The following is a 21,745-nucleotide window of genomic DNA, read 5'->3' as shown; positions in this document are numbered from 1 at the left end:
TGTTTCGAACTCCAGGTTGAAAAATATAAATAGATATTTTGATTTCATCCATTTTAACGCTCACTATAAACTCAGAGATTTTCATGTTTTAGTTTAAATAATGCAGATTCTCCTTTGAGTCGAGAAAATGCTACGACCAGGGCCGGATTAACTCGCTAGGGGACCCTGGTGGCAAAAATGAACCGTGGGCCGCTATTTCAGTTTTTAGCCATGCTAGCAGCGTGGCTCTGGGGAAAGCAATTTTGGTCTGAAGGTCGGTCCACAGATTTTGATCCACAGAGAAATATCTTAAAAACTGGTGATTGCTATTACATTTTATACAGACATTCAGGGCCTCCAGAGGATGAATCCTAATGACTTCCATAATCTCATCACTTTTCCTCTAGCGCCACCATGTGGTTCACATTTTGTGATTTGAAGTGAAATGTCTTAACTATTGAATGGATTGTCATGGAATAGAAGACATTCATGTTCCCCTCAGAATGAATTGTAATAACTGCGGTGATCCCTTACCTTTTCATCTAGTGCCAGCATCTGGTCAAAAATTTAATTTGTCCAAAATTTTGGTTCATCACCAAATTGCTACAAAAATAATGACATTCACCTTGTGTTTAATGTTAATTAGCATGTTGCATGATGAACACTTTAAACTAGGATGGTGAACATGGTTAACATTATACCTGCTAAACATATGCATGTTAGCATTGTCATTATGAGCATATCAGCATGCTGATATTAGCGTGAGGGTCTGAGGCATTTGCTCGGTTGCTAATACAGCCTTGGCTACAACCCTTGTGATTTTTTAAAAACCTTTGATACCCTAGTGGATTACTAAAATAAAAGTGTAATAGAAACACTCATGCACTCACTTTTTTGTTCATTAAAAGTTTGCTGGCGTTTTTTTGTTGTTTTTTTTAGATACAAGGCCTCCAACCAACAATGAAAATATTGACTTTTTTTGCCTGGGATCTCCTTTTATTAAAATCCATGAAATGTTATAAAATTAAGGACTCACTGATATCCATAGTTGATCAATAAATAGTGGTTTATTTTAACAACATGTATGGCTTATATACAAGTGCATTATGTCTGTTAAAATGAAAACAAAATGAAACCAAACAATCAGAAATTATAAATGGTACAATCCATGGTTTTTACATTCATTCAAATCTCCCTTCAAGAGATTCTGAGTCGCACAGTTGAGAGAAGCAAAACCTAAAATGTGTACACTGGGGACTTCATGTCTGTTATCTACCAAGTTTAAAACTATTAACCAGTTCATGTTATGATCTATGATCCTTCATCTTATCGAAGCTGGGTGTCTCCACACATTCACCATTTACAAAGGCATTACCCATTCTTCTTTTTTTTTGCTTTTCCACCCATCGCTGTCTCCTAGTCTACCCTATCGCTGGTGCTAACATTGCTTTGGATTGCTTTTACTGGTTTTTACTTTAATTGAACTCCAAATGCTTACAGGTGTAAAAGCTCACATCAGCACCATGAAATAGCTGGATGGTAGTTGTGAAAATGGAAGCAACAGATCTCAGAGAAGACACTGGATGTATTGTGCTGCGTTATTGTCTTTACACTGGTGTTGCATGGGGTTTTGGCGATACACAGTTCAATTTCTGCAATACGCACACTGAGACAGAGAGACCAACACTCACAGACAACGAGGACTCACAAGTAATGTGAAAATACTGACCACTGCAGTCAACCCACTCTCTACTGCAGATGCCAAGAATTCCTTATTAAATCCAGTGTCAACACCCTGTTCCACAAAGTAGATTACATGTGGGTCTATTGCAAAAGTTAATGTGTAACTAGTATTCAAAATCCCACTCCATTTTCCCTTTTTTTTTGTTTTAAACTGTCAAGACGCCAAGCTCCACCAAATTTGACATCACATGTTTGCAGGGCATTGTGCTTTGAGGCTTAGCAGCATGGTATACATACTGTATGTTAGACATTAACTGTTCATAAGAATCTTTCACTAAATGGAAGTTTGTTGACTTGATGATCTATTCATAGATCATCCTGAATCAATCGAAAATAGAGCTTTCATACTTTGATTCAAGCTGCATTTGAGGAAAACAACCACAGGCAGGTTTGCTCAATTATTAAGCTACCAAAAGATATGTAACCTTTGTCAGTGCACATTTGACTAAAATCAAAGGAGAATTATGGTGAGTAAAGTACCTGTAAGGTTCTTCATAACTGTACAACAAGATGGTGTGACTAACACATGAATGACACCTTAATAGATCACCAATATTCCCTGGATAAATGTAATATGATATACTGTGAGATGGTTTTATCACATTTGACATGACAAGACATCATTCAGTTTGCTCTTAAATTTTACAGTAATAAGTGTAATTATTGTTATTTATCATTGTTATTATTGTTGTTGTTGTTGTAAACAGTGGTCTATCCGTAATTATACATCTTTCTCTGACAAATATTACAACCTCCAATGCATGAAGTATGTAACTGCAACTGTCAAGTTACACACAGTATTAAGTCAAGTATAATGCTGTCCAAGGATGGACAGAAGCTTTGGAAGAGAAAGTGCCTCCTTAAGCAAGAGTCTGTCAATTTAAGAATATGAATAGGTTAATCTAGCTACGAATAAGGACTTGACCTGTATTTTTAAATGTCATTTTAACAAATATATGAAATATTGCATTTTTTTTTTAAGGTAAACTTAGTGAATGTATGAACACACTGACATACATAAACTATGTTGATGCCAGAACATGATTTGGAAAACACACTGAAGGTTAGTGATGCTGTGACAGTTGGCAATCACATTGAACTTTTTGTCATTCATTGGTTTCATTTCAAAAATAGCTTTTGTGTCTTTTTAAGGTTTGCTAGTTTGCTGACGCGTTCACAATTATATTCATGCTTTGTCCCAACTGCAAAGAATAAGGTGCCACCACACTGAGGTGCCACAAATACTGTAAGAATGAAGTATAGGTTTCTACAATAAGGGCACGCCATGGGAGATTATTCAAAATAATACTTTGAATTGAAAAAAAAAAGACTCAATCAAGCTCAATAACTAATTATACATTTACCTACAATATCACATTTACAAATAAAAGCATTTGCATACCATACATTTCATTGACTGAAACGACTGGAAAAATATGTTTCTTCAGACCTACAAAATATGGGTCATTCTTTTCTATAACATCATTGTTCTTACAATGAACCACGTGTTGATGAAAGCAATTTCGCAAACTCATTTTCATCTCACTTCTAATTCATCAAATAGCATTTCAGTCTTTTATTAATTTGATAAATAATTTAATTCTTCTTTTGTATTTATGAACTTTGAAATAGGGTTCATCTGATTCACTTTAATCCACATACAGTCTATGGCAGGGGACTGCACTAAACAGTATTTCCCCAAACAGGCAAATACTGTATTTATACTAATTTTTTGGCACTATGTCTACATTTCATTTTGGTCAGAGTAGTTTTTGGCGTTGTATTTAGAAAAATCACTCCAATTTGGATTGTTTACCTCTGTAACGGCAAAAAATACTTTGTAACATTCAGATATTTTTTCATACAGGTAAGGCGATATTTTTATACAAATATGTTTGACGGACATTTCATTTGAGCAAAAGTACCAGTGATTAGATTTTTTTTGTTTTTAGCATCATTGCATTTCTCACCAGTCCTCTCAGTGATTGTGGGTATAGTTGTAAGTCTCTTTAAAATGACAGACAGTGATTTCCCATTCATTTACATCAAAGTAGTTTATAGGCTGGTGATTTCCAGTGACATTAAAAAAGAGCAGAAGATTCTGTCACATTGTCACAAACCAGCCTCTGGCACTCTCTCACTTGCGTGGTCTCATTTATTGGCTAAATGCGGGGGGGGCTCTGTAAGACATGTCTACTCAACTCCAGGTGGGGACAATCTTTATTGAGTTCCTGAAGTCTGAGCAGGACAGTTTGTGCCCCCTTCTTGGTTATTCATGTGGCTTGGGCTGCTTCCTCGGCAACCATAAAGCCTCTTTTTTCCTGGCTGCAACACTGGATCATGACGACGCCACACCATTGACAGTGTTGTTTTCTGTGCTGGCACTGTCCCTGATAGAAAGGACACCGGAGTCTATGGGGGAGGAGACGGTGCAGTCCATTAGAGAGGGGGGAGTTGCTTCTGTAGAGCCTGAATCCGTGATGAAACTTGGTACTGAATCTATGGCAAGGGAAGTAGCTGAATCCTGCGTGGGCTGAACAATGTCTGTGACAGTCAGAGTGGTTGATTCTGGAGTGGAGGTGTGCACAATGTCTGTGACGGGGAGAATGGAAGAAACCGGTGCAGTGGTGTTGACAGTATCTATGACAGGGGGAGTGGAAGAGTCCGCTGAGGGCATATGGCCTGAGTCAATGGGTGGAGAGGGAGCGGGTGTAGGGGAAACAGTGACTGGGCTAGGGGGAGTAGGGGAGTGAGGAGATATATCATTAACACAGGGAGAGGTAGAGTCTAACTGTGGCTGTTGGGAATCTATGACAGGATGTATGGGGGAGTCTCCAGTGGAAGGAGTAGGTATAGATTCGTCTACTATTTCTAACTGGATGGAAATGTCAGAGGGTGTGCTAATGGAGGGTGGAGGGTCAGTGGAAATGTTGCAGTCTGTCATCGGAACAGGAGAGGATGTAGGGGATGGAGGGAGACTGTCATGCACAGATGGAGTAGGGGAGTCTGCTAAAGTGGCAAGAGTGTCCTCTAGCAAAGGTAGGTTGAATCTCGGGGTGATACTGTCGATCTCATTACCCAATGGGTTGGGGGATTCTAACGTGGAGCTAGGCGGGGGTTCGATGATGGGTGTGGTGCAGATCAATAAGGAGGCAGGCACAGTTTGAGAGGCAGGGGGAGTGGAAGAGTCCAATGAAGGCGCACAGTTAGCGGCTGACTCTTTTGTAGGGGAAGGACCAATGTCATTCATTTCAGGAATGGCAGAATCCGTCAATGGCTCAACAGAATTCAGGACTATTGCTGGAGGTTCTTCGGCTTCGGCTAAAAGTGGATCTGTGATGCATGGGGCTTTATGTAAAGGAGTGGAAGACAGCAGGTGTTCTTTACTGGCATGTATAATGCCATCTTTACCCAGGGCTGGGATGGGGTTCATGGATAAAGGTGTAACTGAGTGACCGTTGGGATCTTTAGGCTCAGGCTTGCCAGGGTGCACCTCCATGAACGTGGGAGCGGATGTATCTCCGACCGACGGAGCGGTCAAATCAACAGCCGAAGAGGCGGTGGAGTCCATGGTGGACACTGCGGTGGTGGCTGCATCGTGGAGTGGCGTGTCATGCACCCTGGTGTAGTCCCTGCTGCTCTCAGATTGGGCCAGCAAGAGGCGCTGTTCTCCAGGTTTCCTCGGTGGAAGGAGAGGTTGACGAGTGAAGCTCTCGCCGTCAGCCAGGGTCTCAGGGAGGGGCTGGTAGCGTGTTTCGGGCAGCAGGAGAATGCAGATGATGCAGATAAGAGTGCAGCAGGCAAAGATAATGTGGTGAAGGAAATAGCCCTTCTGATTGTGGAGCTCCATGATGGGGGCAGTCAGCATGCCAAAGCCGGCACTGGCCAGGACTAGGCCCAGACCACCACCCCTACAATGACATGGAAAATGTTATCACATGGTAGGATTTAGGAATTATGGTCACACATAAAAACCTCACAAACCTCCTATAAACCATCCAAAGGGGAAGACAGTTCACCACAATTAAAGTAAATCATTATGTTGTACTGAAGAATGGTATTCCATTTATAGACGGGAAAGCTCTTATTTTTGCTGTATGCTTCTGTTGACGTATCATTGCCATTTTATCAAACAGCAGCAGAGAGTGCTGCAGTACCATCAAACGCCTTTCTATACATGCAGTCCCATTCCTCTCCCGTAATTGCTTAAGTTCACCACCAGAGGGCGCCCTCCGAGCACTGTCAGCAGAACAACACCCCTTACATAACCCCAGACAGGGCTGTGTCATATATTCTCAGAGGCAATGGCTAATTTGTACAAGTTGTGGATTACATTTGAGCTGTGAGAGTATGTTGTTTCCAGCAGTTCACTGGTTTCATACTCTCCCTTTAACAGGAGGTGGAGCAGCTCATCCGTCTGCAGGAACACGTGATGCGATGGAAACCAACCACTGTTTTAACTGAATTATAAGCTAATCAGGACAATAATACAGTCGTAAAAAGAACTTTTTCACACATTTTTCTCATTACTTGTACATTGATGACATTTAGAATTTTAGTCCATAAACTAGAACAAACATGAACACACTGTGGACTAATCACCTACATGTATAATGACAAAGCATGTGCTGTACATTAAAAACACAGCCGTCTCCTAAAAGCATATTTTCTACAGTTTGTCGTCCTACTCTAACAGTACAGTCCCAGTAATTCAGTGGGCTTACCTGATCACAGTGGGTGTGATCTCAGCACAGAAGAAGATGCTCAAGTTGCTGACTGCGTGGGAAGAGAACATGCCGATGACTGAGAAGGCGATGGAGAAGTTCTTATTCAGCGCACTTGAGTTATCTGCAGACGTTGCAGGAGAAACACACGTAAGGCAAATTTGCACTCAGTACTCAGGACAACAGTGCTGCACATGTAAATATGGAATGGGAGGAAAAAATGCTTTTCTTCTCTGCTTTTTAGGAGGTAAAGATTATTTCCAAAAAGCACAACATACAGTATTTTGAATTATTCAATTATTGGGTTTAAAAGATGATATTGCAGCATACAGTGGAGAGATCGTGGATGGCTGGGAATTCAAATGGTGATTTAGGATTAAGGAAATATGGCAGCAAAGAAAGGCCATAATAATTAGAATTTTGATAAGTAACTGTATACCTAATTGCGAAATTTAACCACTACTGAATACTTAAATTTACATAATTAAAATATCTTAATTTAAAAACCATCTATCTAAATGTATGTGTTGTTTTTCACGTGGTGCGATTTCTAAAAATAATTTTCAGTTTCACAATTTCAGAAAATCCCAATGTCCAGTGTTTTCAGTCATTCATTTGAACTTTTTTCTTGGATCATGTGACTGACGGGACATAACCTGACAGGAAAGAGGTCTGATTGATTCCTTCAGGTTTATTATCCTTGGTAGCAGGATGCTGAAGTTTGAATCTTTAAGTCTGGTATCTGAATCTAATTTAAAGCAACCTGATTGTTTAACCTGACTTGAATTTTTTGACTAAACTAAATTAGAGCAACTTGAATCGAGTTTTTTAATAGAAATTAAAAGACACTGAATTTGTGCACCCTTAAAAAAATCAAGTTGTTGAAATTGTTGAAAGTACCTGAAAGCCTTGAAAGACAACCATTCAAACCACATAAAGATGGATTTCAAAGTAAAATATATATTTCAAAATTAAATATTCAGTTGCTTATAAACAAATTATTGTGGGATTTCTTTGCTTTCGTAGGATACCACATACTGTATCACCTCAGTTAAAAAGAAAATTCTAAAATATATACATAATCTGATTCTGCAAATGAATGTAGAATGGATGTGTGTCTATTATTCCTCCAGCACAAGAGTTCCTGAAACTGGACCATTTAAGGCAGGTCCTTTTATGGCCTTTTAGCATCTATCATCACAACTTATTTTAAACTGCTTTAGAAAACCTGGAGGTAAAGTGCCAATAAACTTTGGTCAAATAAAATGTTATGGTCTCCTTGCACTGATGTTTATTTTGATGAGTTATTGAGGAATTGCCTTGCATACAAGAGGCCATTTAGACCAAAGATGGTTTGAACACAGTGTTTATGAATATGAATATGACACTTTGAAGATGGCATAAAGAGGATCAGAGGAGACTGCTCTGTGATCAGCTCTTGCTTCTCACAGGGGGATTAGTGAGCAGAGAATAAAGAAACAGAGGAGAACAGTGAATGAAGGTTGGTTGTGATTCACAGCTCTATAACAAAGCGGCTCACCCTCTTCGACACAAAGGGGACAAATAAGTGAAAAACTAGCCATAATTGCATCTAGGACTTCATTAAGTGTCTCTGCAGGGCTTGTATATGCCTAATGAAATACTGCAGGATGTCTAAAACATTTTCTAAAACCTCATTAAGATAGTGCAGCATCCTTTTCAATTCACACTTTGAAAGAATGTGAAGCTAATAAAATGATTGAGTCCTCAATTATTGATCATTTTATCTACCTGACTCAAATACAAGAATTAAAATAGAAATAAAACAGATGATCCTACCTATATTCAGATGACCACTGTACTTCCCGAGCACTAGAGGAGAATGAAAGATAATAACAGATATGTATCAGTGAGAAACACAAAGCAGTAAAATCATCACATGCACTCAATAAGTTAAGTATGGAGTTAAACATTAGAAACCAAAACATGCACACATGTTGAGCAAAGCTTGTCAACACACTGTCACATCATAAACAACTTTAAATGGGAACATGAAACATGAGCATAACCTTGATGTGTTGACACAGGTTAAACATTAAATCTCTGTCATTTGTAACTGAATAAACTGACTTGTGTACTGTTTTGATCATCTGGAGCACTTTTTGGTACACATTGACTAAAACAGCAGTTTGTATTCATGTTCATTTACTTCATTAGAAACAACTAAAAGTAACAAAGCCCTTACATAGTATACTCACCACACGGAGTGTTAGCATTTACAGCATAATGTCTCAGACCTAGTCAGTTTTAAAGTATTCACATATGTAAAACAAAATTGCAATAACTTATTCTTTTACTCTTTAATTTGCTTGGAATCATTTATTTGGCCAGAAGTTTGTAAGACGCTATGCGCTATGATCATATCAGTGATCATATCATATGATGACATACTACTTAATGTATCCAATAACTCAAATAGTTTAAATCCTATTATAGAGTTTCCCCAAAATAGAGTACTGCCATATATATTCAAAGTCAATAAACATCATTCTTCAAGAATGAATAGAATTTTATGTATAAGTGAACGTGTTCTTCATTAAGTACTCACAGTTGAGCAGGCCCAGCTGCAGCAGTGATGCCAGGGCAGTTATGATCATAAACATGAGAAGGCCACCCCGCCGGCCCATCAGGCCCACTGCTGGGCACAGCGCCATGCAGGACGCCACCGCAATGCCCGCCATGGTGTAATAGTCTGCATAAAAGTTATGGAACATGGTCGTCTCCTGAGCTTCAGGGTCCATCATGCTGCGGGCAAAGCAGTGGTGGATCCCATAGCCTGTTAGCCTAGGTAAAGAACATACACAGGGCAAAGTGGTGAGGTAGGAGAGAACATATCAGAGAATGCAGTGGCTAGGTTAGGGGGTACTAGTAGTGAAAGAATGTACAGTAGGAGAGAAATAAGTGAATGGTGAAAAGACAAAAAAAGGAGGAGGGGATAAAATGATAAACACAAAGGGAAAGAAAATATATCCATGTAAATCTAAAAGATGAAGAGGTTGGGAGGAGATGGAAGAGGGACAGTTTAAGGTTTATCACATTTTCTCTCATCTCAACTTATCTAAAAAAAATGCACACATGTAAACACTGACTTATTGACACACAAGCACACACCACACAAGCATACACAAAAACATGAGCAAACACTCACACCCTCTCTCCTGGTTGTCTAATGTTTCATAAGGACACAGCTCATGTAAAATTTATGCTGACTTGGGGAGTCAGGTACACCGTCCGCTGAAGCAGAGCTAAAGCTGGGTCAGCCTAGCTAGAGATGAGGTCTCAGATGGAGAGGAGAGGAGAGATCCCACTGGAGTTGAAAAGAGAGAGCAGCACAAATATGGAAGGACAAAAGCATTGAGGGCTGCTGATCAATGCTGTATCGAGCCTCCAGGTTAATAGTGGCATCATGACTGCACAAAATGGCAGACTGGCATTGCCTCGCCCTACATAGGCATACAAGCACACATGCACTTCCTTTTTCTCTCTCGGTTTTTTAGATCCTCCCACACACATAATCACCTTGACACAAAACCAGTTTTCGAAGTACTTATACATAAAGACAAACACTTACGAGTTGACGCACAGCACGACAATATTCTTCCACAGGTTCCTCGTGCCGACCATTTTCACAATGCATGTCTTTTTGGGTTTCTTTTGAAGAGCTCTCTGCAGTTCTGGAAACAAGCAAACACGTTAACATTAGAACCAACTGGCCAATATCTGACTTGTGAGGCCAATATCAATATTTGAGCATAAAAGTTATTTTAAGTTATCACATAATTTTGAGTCTAGCAATGCAAATGGGTGGTTATTTAAAATAGTTTAAAGTGCAACAGTCTGCCTAAGTTTCTCTTGGATGCTGCATGAATTCATTGTTATTGTTTTTTGGTCTTTATTATACTACATTGTAGCATCACTACATATTTCATTTTTTTTCTGTATATATAACATGTGTTTGGGGTTTTTTGAATCTATATATACATTTTTTCCCCACAATATAAAGTTTATGTTTGTAATCTATGTTATTGTGACTGCTATGTCAATGAGGAAAACTTCTATAAATTATACTGGCCGATTGTCCCTTAAGTTAAAACATTTTTTTTAACTAAAACCTGTAATATTTGTACCTAGTTTCCTTTTTTTTTTTTTTACACAAAAACTGTAATACTTTCTGCAATTACCCCTAAAATGTGGTTGCAGGAGGACTGAGACAAAGATATCAACTGAGGCAGGATATTTACAGTTAATTTAAGTTTAATCTTTTATCAAGGAGAGTAAACATAAGATGACAACAAATTATGAGCAATAAACTTCACAGAAAATTCTACAATATTAAATTGTAATTAGTATTAAATAAAATACAAAATGCCACAAAAATATTTTACACATGTATTTAGAAAAATATGGGTAAAAAATACTTAAAAATGTATGTAGTGCAATTTTTATCTGCAAATATCTACACTGTAATAAGGTGATATCAACCAATTTTAATCAGCATGCTTATATATCCACCAGGATCTAGTTAATATCATCATGTCAAATGGAGTTTTCAGGTCAAAGGAAAGTTCAACAGCAGTCTAGGTTGATTAAAGAGTCGAACAAGGACGCCCTTGATTTATTTCAACCACAGAAAATTCCACATGTATTTTTAATGAGCACGTGTCATCCCACATGACTAGTCTCCTGCTGCTTTGTGAGCAAGGTATTACAATTCTCACAGAAGAACAGGAACAGTTCCTTAAAGGGCAACACCCCTGAGCCGCAAGTGATATGAGACACGGCACACAGTGAGTGTTTTGGTATCAGACCACAGGTTGCCACAGAAACACACCTCTGCTTTGTGGTACTGTATGTACATGTTGACTCAGGCATGTGACGGCATTCCACACCACCGCCTCAAGGTTATCTCTGGCTGTATCACTCAGGCTTTCCAGTGATCCCCTGGCTGCGCTACAAACCTCTTGACTATCCCTACTGAGATCTACTGTATGCAAATCATTCCACTCACTTTCCAAAGATGACCTAATCAGTAGGTAGGCATGTATCTGTCATGTCTCAGTGCTTGAAAAAGTTCCTCAACTGCTCTACTATAGCGGCAGTAAGTACATTCAGTGCCCAGCATTGTATTTAGTGCTGAGCAGTTTAAAGCTGGACATATTAATGTAAGGGTTAGGGACAGCCAGTTACTATAAAAACAAGAGTGGATAAATTTATGTCTATGGCAATGTACTTTTCTCAATGTTGCATCCGCACACAGTCTGAGTTCTAAAAAAAGTGCAGTCAATTTCACACCAAGTGGTTCCTCTTTAAGCCTTTTCCCGGCAGTGGCACTGTTTTTCTTTAAATGTATTGATACTACAGCAAGCAATGGCAGGACAAAAATGGAAATAGCATACCACAGCACTGTTAAAGTTTAATACAAATGCAGTCTGCTATGGCATTTAACAACAGCACAGTTCACTCTGCTCTTTGCCTCTGGCAGGTCTTCTGAGTACAGATTCTAATAGTCAACCCAGGGTCAAAGGGCCTGACCTGCGTCCATCTGCTGTCTGTACACCGACATGTCAGCTCATGTCCACCCACCCAGGCTATAATGAAATTAATGAACGTTCTAGAGTGGCATAATGTAATGTTCGACACCCACTGCTACCTCTGGAGGGGTCTGTTACTATGGTCACCAGACAGGAAACTGATATATAACGTTGTCAATCTGGCTTATTTAGGAAGGCACAGCTGGGGGATACTACAACACATCCGGCCCTTCAAAAAATAGAAAAAAGCTTGGAAGATGACACTGCAGCAAATATAAGACACAGTGACTACTTTAACATAAAAAAAAAATTATCAACAAATACATACAGAAATCATAATATCAAAATGTAACAAGCAGCCTTTTAATGCTGTTTTCTTTCAAATTAGCGTCAATGTATGTGTTACCTGTAAGGATATTATCGGTGTCAAGCTCCATGTTCACTCGGTTTTTTTTTGCTATGTGTCCCATGATCCACTTGGAGCGGCAGTACTGCTGAGTGGCCAGCAGCCAACGCAGTGACTCAGGGAAGATCCTGTCAAAAAGACGGGGGATGTCCTTGTTAACAACACAGGAAAAATGAGTAAAAGCAAAATGAATCCTCCTTTTAAAAGGCTGATAGAAATCTCTCTTAATCAGGGTTTCTCTCTTAATCAGGGTTAGCAGATCTTGTTTTTGTGAACCAGTGTGAACCATTTCAACACATTTGGAAGTAAATGCAGAAAAGAAAACCGTAATAGTAAACTAAGATTAGAAATTGTGTCTTGAACAGGAAACCCGTCCATTCCAGCTTCACATACAAACACTTACATACCATTTACAGAAGGCAGGGTCTCAAATTAGCCTAACCAGATGTCTTTACAGTGGGAACAACAAATAAACACAAGACTGCCAGACATTGTTATCCCTGTCCCTGCTTTCATTTGTGATGCTCTATTATCTGGCAGTTGTATTGCATTATGTAGCACGAATTCCTCTAAGCGGTCAGGTTTCTCCTCGTAGAAATATGTTAATTTTAAGATAGTCAGCAAAAAAAAAAGGGGAAAAAAAAGCCACATTTGCCTCAGCTTGAAGAATTTCTCTGGAACAGATGTCTATGCATGTAAAAGTGCAGGATTTATGATCTTGCACTGGTTTGGTTTCAGGTTGTTTGTCCCAAATCAGCAAACTTAGATCACCTGCAGTGTTGAACTCTTCAGCCCAATCAGCTCTATTTCTATATTTGCAGAGTCAGCCACTTTATCAGTGATGAATCCACTTTGTGCCCATAAATGCTGTCTGGCTTAATCAAGAAAGTCAACAAGGGTCCATGCTTTTGAAATTCCCAGAATCCTCTTGTGTGTGCTGGGTGGACAGCTCTATTTATTATTTATGTGCAGAAAGAGGCTACAGTGTTGGCTGCTTAGAGTTCACTGTCCAGTAATATCTATGTGAAATATCAGTTTCACAACCCGCTTCAGGTCCTTGAGTTCTGTAGTCGTTTTCAGCCAGCAAGGCCATGATGGCATCAAAGCAGACAACAAACTGTGGTGAGGGATATCTTCACATAAGCAATCCTTTCCATAAATCAGTTACAGCAGATCTGAGGACAGTAGAAACCCCCATTTGTTCTTCGGCAACACCACTAAAGAAAGCCAAGGCCTTTGATAAAATCTATATTCTTGGATTTTCTTCTGCTGGCTTTGTAGACATCAGCAGTGCTGTGGAGCACTGTGCATCACAGTAGAATAAATGGAGGAGAATACACAAGTATTTATTGCCGAAGCGTTAGCAAACCAGACAGACAGTCACGGAAGAGGTTACTGCAAACGAGTTAACGAAAAGACAACTGGGAATACACTGTCGAAAAATGTCCTTCAAGGTAAGACTTTCTCCACTTCTGTGTTTAAACCAAGTAAATCTGTGAAAGCATCTTTGTCTTAACAAGGCTTTATTTAGACTTTAAAAACACTGGTTGCTTAGAATCTAACACATGTAGAATTTTATTGCAGATGGCACCACATATTTCAGCAGTAGAAGGGTCTCATGTAGAATATAAACTGAAAAACACCTTTTAAACTTCAACAGAACAACAAAAACAAACGATGGGTTGGTGCCAAAGTGCAGCAGATGCTCGGGGCTTTTCCTTACCAGATGTAGGACAGCATCAGCAGGAGGGGGCAGATGATGACAGCTTGGAGTACCTGCCAGTCACGACAGAGGTATGCCATCCCGGGCATCAGCAGCTGACCACCCAACACCACAAAACTGGCCACCATGGTCATAGAAAAACGCCATCCTGGCAGGCACAGCTCAATCCCTGGTAGAAATAACAAAGAGGAGAGCACATGTGTTATTAGGTTTTTTGCAACAGACAAAGACACAAAATGGCAACAAGGCAAATGCCCCATTTCCAAGATTTCTTGTCAATATGACACAAGCCGGTTGCACCAGCTTTTCGTCAGTTCACACTCAGTAACAGTTATGTTATAACTAGGCTAAGTGGAGATTTACACATCACTAAATTAAAAAAAGAAAATCCACTATATAAAATAGTTCTTAGGCAGAGAGTAGTTGTTACTAGCCAAGTATTTACATCCAGTAACTGAAATGTAACTGAACTGACAAAAGTAGTTAGCTTGCCAACATTGACCCGTTTATATTAAAAAGTAAAAGGTAAAATAGATAAAATAGGTAAAAGATTTTATTACATTTCACAAATGAACAAATCAAATTACATGTTATGCCAATAATATTACGCTATGACAATTGGATAGTTCCCACTCATTCTAAACTGCATGAATACTGCTAAATCTGAAATGTTTCTCCATGGACGCATTTACTAAATAAAGCAAGGTAAGACCTACATTTACAAAGCATTGGCAGTTAAGTTTAATGTATGGTTTGCTCACTGTAATTTTTGGATGTTTCCTCATGATGACAGAAACAGAAAAGGCCAGAGTTGATGAATCAACCATCAAAACAGAATGCCACCTCTGCCCAGGTGAGGCAGACAGGGCAGAACATGGATCCTGACAGTAATGATGATTTACATGAAGAGAAGTTTACGTTGTTCTGATGCAACCCAGACATAATTTCCAGGCCATGGTACATTATCACTACTACTGCATTAACACTATGACTCTTAACACAAAGAAACGCCCGATATTAGTTTACATTTGTTTAACTAAACCAGTATTAGAGCCAGTGACACCCCAGTTAAAAGAACATAGAGAAAATGTGTGTCAAATAGTGCGGAAATATTAAGTTCATTGAAAGAACATTAATCTAACAATTCTAATAAAAAAACTTTTAGCTAAATGTTATCAATTTTAAAAATATTTACATCACTTAACCTGCAAGAATGCCTCTCAAATGTGAGGATTTTCTGCTTTTCTGTTTTATATCAATATCAATTGAATCTCTTTGGGTTTTGGGCTGTTGGTTGGACAAAAGAAACTATTTAAAGACGTCACCTTGGGCTCTGGGAAATTGTGATGGAAATTTTTTACAAATTGCTGACATTTTATAGACTACATGATTAACTGATTAATTGAAAAATCATCGATATGTTGTATTGTCAAAAACAAATATAGGTCACTTTTAGAGCTATTATCAGATTTTGTGACATTAAATAAAAGGCGAGAAATCACCATGTACAGTTGTTGTTCAGAGACAGTAGACAGACATAACAGTAGGCTGCTGTGAGAGTGAACTAACTAGAAAGAGGTTCCTTGTACTCACTTCTCCTCTATCAGAATGGCACTGATTCATTCACCCAGCCATTAGCATGCGCACTACACTGGCAGCCAGTAACCAGAGACAGTCCAGCCCTTTAGTTACTGCAGTGTAGAGGACGGCTTCACATCAAACCATAGAAAGTGAACAGTACTGTAATGCTACTATTCTCATACAACCCAAATCTTTCGTCCTGCTTCATTCATTTCTTTTGTTATACATTACTATTTTTTTCTAAGTCTTTTCTGCTGCCCAGGAATGTGAACAGTCTCCAGATGGGCCTTTCAAGGTGACAAGGCCAGCATAATACAGTGGGTGTCGGTGGCCCTGCTTCATTCCAGTGGAAAAGACCGGAATTTCAATTAGGACTTGCCCCCTTCTGAGGACATGAATAATGCTTTCTGTTCACAGACACTATCGCAGCTGGAATGACAAAGCCAATGAGCTGAGAGCAGAGCGATGGGTGCAAGACCTGCCGAGTTTGAACCAACTAACCTCGAGACCCCTTCTCTGTGTACTGCTGGGAGAAAAATGACGGTTCACTGGCTATGGACTGCATGGGATTTGAATTCTTCGGTTATGTATAGGGCGTCATGTGCACTGAACAGGCCATTGCATTGTGACTGGAAAAGTACATCCTGTGGTGAGCTATGGAAAAGTGCTCACACACACACACAGACACAGACATATGAGAATACAAGCTATATAATGAATATAGAGATATTAAAATAAGAATATATATAAAATATGGCACATGTTCTGTAGAGGGAGCTGCAGAATCTGGACCAGAGTTTGTGGAAAAGAAAGGCCTGAGCTCCTTACTCCTGCTGACCCTAATCCTCCACAACCCACTAGATCAGCTTTCCCACAATGCCCTGCTGCAGCCTATATTCTACTGACATAAATCTACCACTAACTTATCTGATGTCACATACAAGAAACTTACCAAAGATGCAAACTGAGGATCGCTGGAGTGACAAACAAGGGGGACATACAAGCTATTAAAAAAAATACACATTTAAATGCATTTGGGCATTTGGACACATACTGTGGAAGCGGAAATGACATCATCCATGATCAAGCCAATATCCAATTAATAATGATGATAATCCCCAAAGAAGCTTTGGCTGGTTTGCTGACTTTGGCAAAACACAGCTACAGTAGCTCACTAGCCTTCTGTCAAGTACACAGCTCAGCTCAGTCAAGGAGGCCCATTGTTGTACAAGTGAAAGAGATTGGTTGACCACTAAAGGCACTCAGTGCAGCCACTCCCTGTACCCACAGGCTAATGTCATGACCTTTTACTGGTCACATGATGTCCTTATGGCCTCATGCCATGATTTCACTGTCTAATACTGGCCACTCGATCGTTTAAGTATAAATTAATGATAAGGAGACTGTGTGGCATTTCTCTATAATGAAAGATAACATAGGTTTGTTTACTGTGATTAATTTTTATGGCATAATTATGATTTATTTTCAGTAGCACCTGCAGCAGCTGTACAGTCCAAGTCTGGAGCTACAGGCCTTCTTGCAGGTGTCACAGGTGAAAAGCAAAGTGCAGCTGTAATGCAGTTGCAATCCCTCAGCTGTGTTCCTTCTTCTCCTCCCTTTTCTTTTACCTCTACTTCCCATGCCTCAGTGTCAATGGTACCCTAGTTCCAGACCTCAAAATTACCACCCATATCTCTGATTCATTCAGCAATTAAAATAGGTCTTGTGTTGTGCTCATTAGGAGTTTTTGGACCGGAGGAACTTTTTTTAGTCTTAAGAACAGAACAACCCCCCCCCTTTTTTTATTATGTCTGCACTGCAAGACCTGGGAATGATTGTAGTTCTTAGAATGCCATTTTGAGGGACTTTTTTTTAGCTCAAACAGAGTAGGTACTCTCCCAGCACAAGAGAAACCTTGAGTGACGTGGGTGTACGGTGATTGGTTGAACATGAGCCAATGCAGGGCCAGCAACCGCCATTTTTTAAAACCTGTGTAAAACATTAGCCATGTAAACAACATCTTGTAACGGTAGCCTTAAAAATGGAAGAAAACACGGACAAATGGACAGACAGTGAAGTCCAGGCTTTATTGAGTGTATATGCGACAAGGGAAATACAACGCGCAGAAGTGACGTTGCTATACTGTATACTATCTGATTGGCGGTGTGAATGCGAACAATAAACAAGCCCTTGAAGGTATGTAGTTCTTGGGGGAGCTCCCCAGAGGGCAGTTCCTCTCAGGGAGTCCATAGAAGTGCTTGGTCTGAAAACACCTATTTACTGCTTTTTCCTCCGGTTGGAGAGAACCAACCACCAAGTCTTGCTTCCAAATAAATAATAATGTACTTAGTAAGCTCAAAGGTCTGGTTCACTTTCATCTTCATGTGTGTGCTCCGCATGAGGCTCATCCAGACCTTACTGGTAGGTGTGTCACCACTGTTGTTGCTTTATCAACATACTGTTAAAGCTCCGCACCTTCAAAGCTGTGGTCACAGATGGAAATGCTTGGTAAGACCAAACTCAATTCAGGCATGTGCAAAGCTGCTAATTTTTTGGAGTACTTCCTCTGAGTGACAGGCCAGTGCAGCATTGTCAGCAAACAGCAATTCCCTGATAAGGATCCAATGAACCTTGGTCTTTGCCTGGAGTCACTGCAGACCAAAGAGATTTTTGTGTAAAGGCAAATTGCAGCCTCAATACAACATAGTGACCACATAGGAGAAGAAATCAAGTGTGGGGATGAATGCACAGCCCTGTTTAACCCACCGTTAATTAGGAAAGTCTCTGAGAATAGGACACATTGCTCTTAAGGTACCCTTCACAACATAATCATCCAAAAAGCTATTGCAGAAAGCCAATGCCATGATGGAGCATGAAAAGACTTCTTATGCTAACAGGTCAAAGGCCTTTGTCAGGTCAATTAAAGACACAAGTAGAGTCCTCTTCTCTGCTCATGGCAATTGTTTTGGTGTTGGTGCAGTGAGATGATTCTACTGATGGTAGGTCATTGAGATTCTGGGTACATATGGGCAAGAACAAACTGCAGTTTATTTACAATTACTCTGGCAAATAGCTTCCAAAGAACGCTCTGAAGGGAGATTCCACAGTATTTTTTCCTCTCGTCTTTGTTTATATATTGGGTGATTATGTTAGCACACAAATATCCTGAGGTATCCTCCCTTCTTCCAAGCACTGAAAAGGGGCTATTGACAAAGAATAAGGTCATACTCATTGATTAGTCCCTTATCTGGAACTGCAAAGAATGCTAAAAAGCCCCAACTAGCCACAGGCACTTTCCTTTTATCTATGTGTGCTGGAATTCTCAGCAATCAAACCATAAGTAAAACACCACCAGAAGAGTATTTTCCTTTGATAATGTTTGTGTGAGTATATTTGTATTTCCTAACTATCCCACCACTCCACCACTCCCACCCCCTTCCTCCCACACACAGAAAGATCAGCACAAAACCAAATGGAAACAGAGTGACTGATACACAGCTTGCACTCTTGACACAATTAGAAGACTAAGTCCCGGATTGCCCTAAGACAACAGATTTATCAGGCTGATCAAAGAGGAACTGAAACAACATTAATTTCTTTTTACACTCATCAAAAGGCCGTGCAAAGGTTGCTCATGCTGATTCACTGGACTTCACTCAGGAATTTGTGGTGTGAGATAGCTTGAGGTTATGTCATGCAATGTCTCTCACAAACAACACGGATTAAAAATGATTCCCTGATTCTCTAGGCCAATTAGACACACAACCATTAGGTCATCCAGTCTGCTCTTAAACAGGGAAACAGTCTCCTAAAGTAAAGACAAAAAAACCTGATGCAGGATATACATGTAGCCTAATGTGTTAGGGGAGGAAGTCTGCTGAGCAAACAAAAATGCAAACTCTGCACAAAAGGGAACTTTAACCCTACTGGGGGGACACGACACACAGTCTGCACCTTAACCCATTTATCAGGACACAGCTAGCCAGCAGACTGTGGGGAAGGATGAGGACAGGTCAACCTGTGTATAACGGAAAATACCTTTCTTTGGCTGAAAAGCATTTGCTCTCTGCACACAGTCCACAGTCTTCGTCCCAACCTGCCTCTCTGTATACTTCATCCTTTTCAGATGAATAAAAAGTCTTAGGAAGGTCCATCTGATGGCAGCACAATATCTCTGCAGTGGTGTGAGGTGGATCTGGCTGCTATCCTCAGGGAGGTATAGCCATATGATGGGAAATGAAAAGCTCTCTTCAGAGTCCAGATCTGGCACGCACTACTCAGGTCAGGCCAGTTTAAGTGATATCCATCAATGGCATACACACAAACAGTTTAAACACAGAGCAAGACAGGTAAGGAGAGGTGCCAAGCAAAGCATGCTGACTGACAGACTGCACCAACAAACAGGAATGTGACATTGACACAAAAGAAGCCATTTACACATAGAGCTTCCATCTTTCTGTCTGTCTTTCTTGCACCTCATCTGTGCGCAGAGTGATTAATGCCTGTGGTTTCAAGAGGGCACCACAGAAAGAAAGCACATCATTACAGGCAGACCTAACTTGACAAAACAGAGCATAGCACTGCAGCAGGAAGCAGACATCACCAGACCATCCTGTCTGAATAGAAGAGCATTACTACACTGTCATAAGGAAGGACAGCTGGAGAACACACATGACTGTACAAGTAAAATCTCATGGAGGACAGATAAAATGAGAGAATATAAATGTGTTGTCACATTATCAAACATTTGGTTCTGCATGCTGAATACGATTCCTAAAAAAAAAATAATAATAATTTTGAGTATTGCTGAGTATGGCACACAAGTCCTTTTATAGTCACATGCTATATATAATGTACAATCATACATTACCACGACCTGTCTCTACATGGTCCGTACATACACATACTATATGGTGTTCATTCAATCTGTGTACACCAGGGAACTGATTTCTTGCTTCTACACCACTGCATGCTTTTAGCAATTTTACTTCCTCTGCCTCTTCAGTCTTCTCCTGTATTAGCATTTAGATTTATATGAATTTAAATTTTTTTTATATATGTTTCCATGTTCAATAAATATTGTGTATCTCAGGCTGTGCCGGAGGGGTTGTAAGCACAGGGACAGTCTGTATCAAGCTTGATCGGATTTTTTCTGAAGCATCACATGAGCAGAGCAAAACCGTCACACTGAAATGCATATTATTGTTGCAATAAATGGTTAAAACATTGACTGAACTGAGGTAATGACTAACACACTTACATTAAGGGCAGTCAAATTATAACTTTGACACACTTCACAAAATCTTTAATACAAACCATTATGGAACAGGGCAGCAGGGTGCTACTTGATCATTACCCATATTAGTCCAGTACATGTAAAAAAGGAGTGACCGCAAACACAGCTGTAAATTTATTTTATGACTAGACCATTTCGTGTCAACCATGTCCATCTATGATAGATAGATAGATAGATAGATAGATAGATAGATAGATAGATAGATAGATAGATAGATAGATAGATAGATAGATAGATAGATAGATAGATAGATAGATAGATAGATAGATAGATAGATAGATAGATAGATAGATAGATAGATAGATAGATAGATAGATAGATAGATAGATAGATAGATAGATAGATAGATAGATAGATAGATAGATAGATAGATAGATAGATAGATAGATAGATAGATAGATAGATAGATAGATAGATAGATAGATAGATAGATAGATAGATAGATAGATAGATAGATAGATAGATAGATAGATAGATAGATAGATAGATAGATAGATAGATAGATAGATAGATAGATAGATAGATAGATAGATAGATAGATAGATAGATAGATAGATAGATAGATAGATAGATAGATAGATAGATAGATAGATAGATAGATAGATAGATAGATAGATAGATAGATAGATAGATAGATCGATCCTCAGAAATTGTAAATATCAAGAGAAAGGGAATTACACCTCAAAAGACAACACCATCCCTTATTAAAATATAGTAAGTGAC

The 21,745-nt window shown here is 39.4% G+C and overlaps 1 protein-coding gene across 1 annotated transcript in view; it reads right to left on the bottom strand.

Moving 5' to 3' along the window:
• Positions 1-1,027: 1,027 nt before the first annotated feature.
• slc22a23 (solute carrier family 22 member 23) overlaps positions 1,028-21,745 on the bottom strand; it is a 36,593-nt gene continuing 15,875 nt past the window's right edge. The window contains exons 4-10 of the mRNA XM_044220641.1: positions 14,146-14,314; positions 12,423-12,550; positions 10,057-10,159; positions 9,034-9,269; positions 8,265-8,297; positions 6,447-6,570; positions 1,028-5,633 (exon numbers count right to left, since the gene is read on the bottom strand). Of these exons, the coding sequence (XP_044076576.1) occupies positions 4,061-5,633; positions 6,447-6,570; positions 8,265-8,297; positions 9,034-9,269; positions 10,057-10,159; positions 12,423-12,550; positions 14,146-14,314 (2,366 nt within the window). The 3' untranslated portion in view covers positions 1,028-4,060. The remainder of the gene's footprint in view (positions 5,634-6,446; positions 6,571-8,264; positions 8,298-9,033; positions 9,270-10,056; positions 10,160-12,422; positions 12,551-14,145; positions 14,315-21,745) is intronic.

The sequence above is a fragment of the Siniperca chuatsi genome, linkage group LG13 (genome assembly GCF_020085105.1).
Source record: "Siniperca chuatsi isolate FFG_IHB_CAS linkage group LG13, ASM2008510v1, whole genome shotgun sequence".
NCBI classification, from domain to species: domain Eukaryota; kingdom Metazoa; phylum Chordata; class Actinopteri; order Centrarchiformes; family Sinipercidae; genus Siniperca; species Siniperca chuatsi.
Note: the sequence above shows the minus strand (reverse complement) of the source record. Positions and strands in the feature narration are given on the sequence as shown.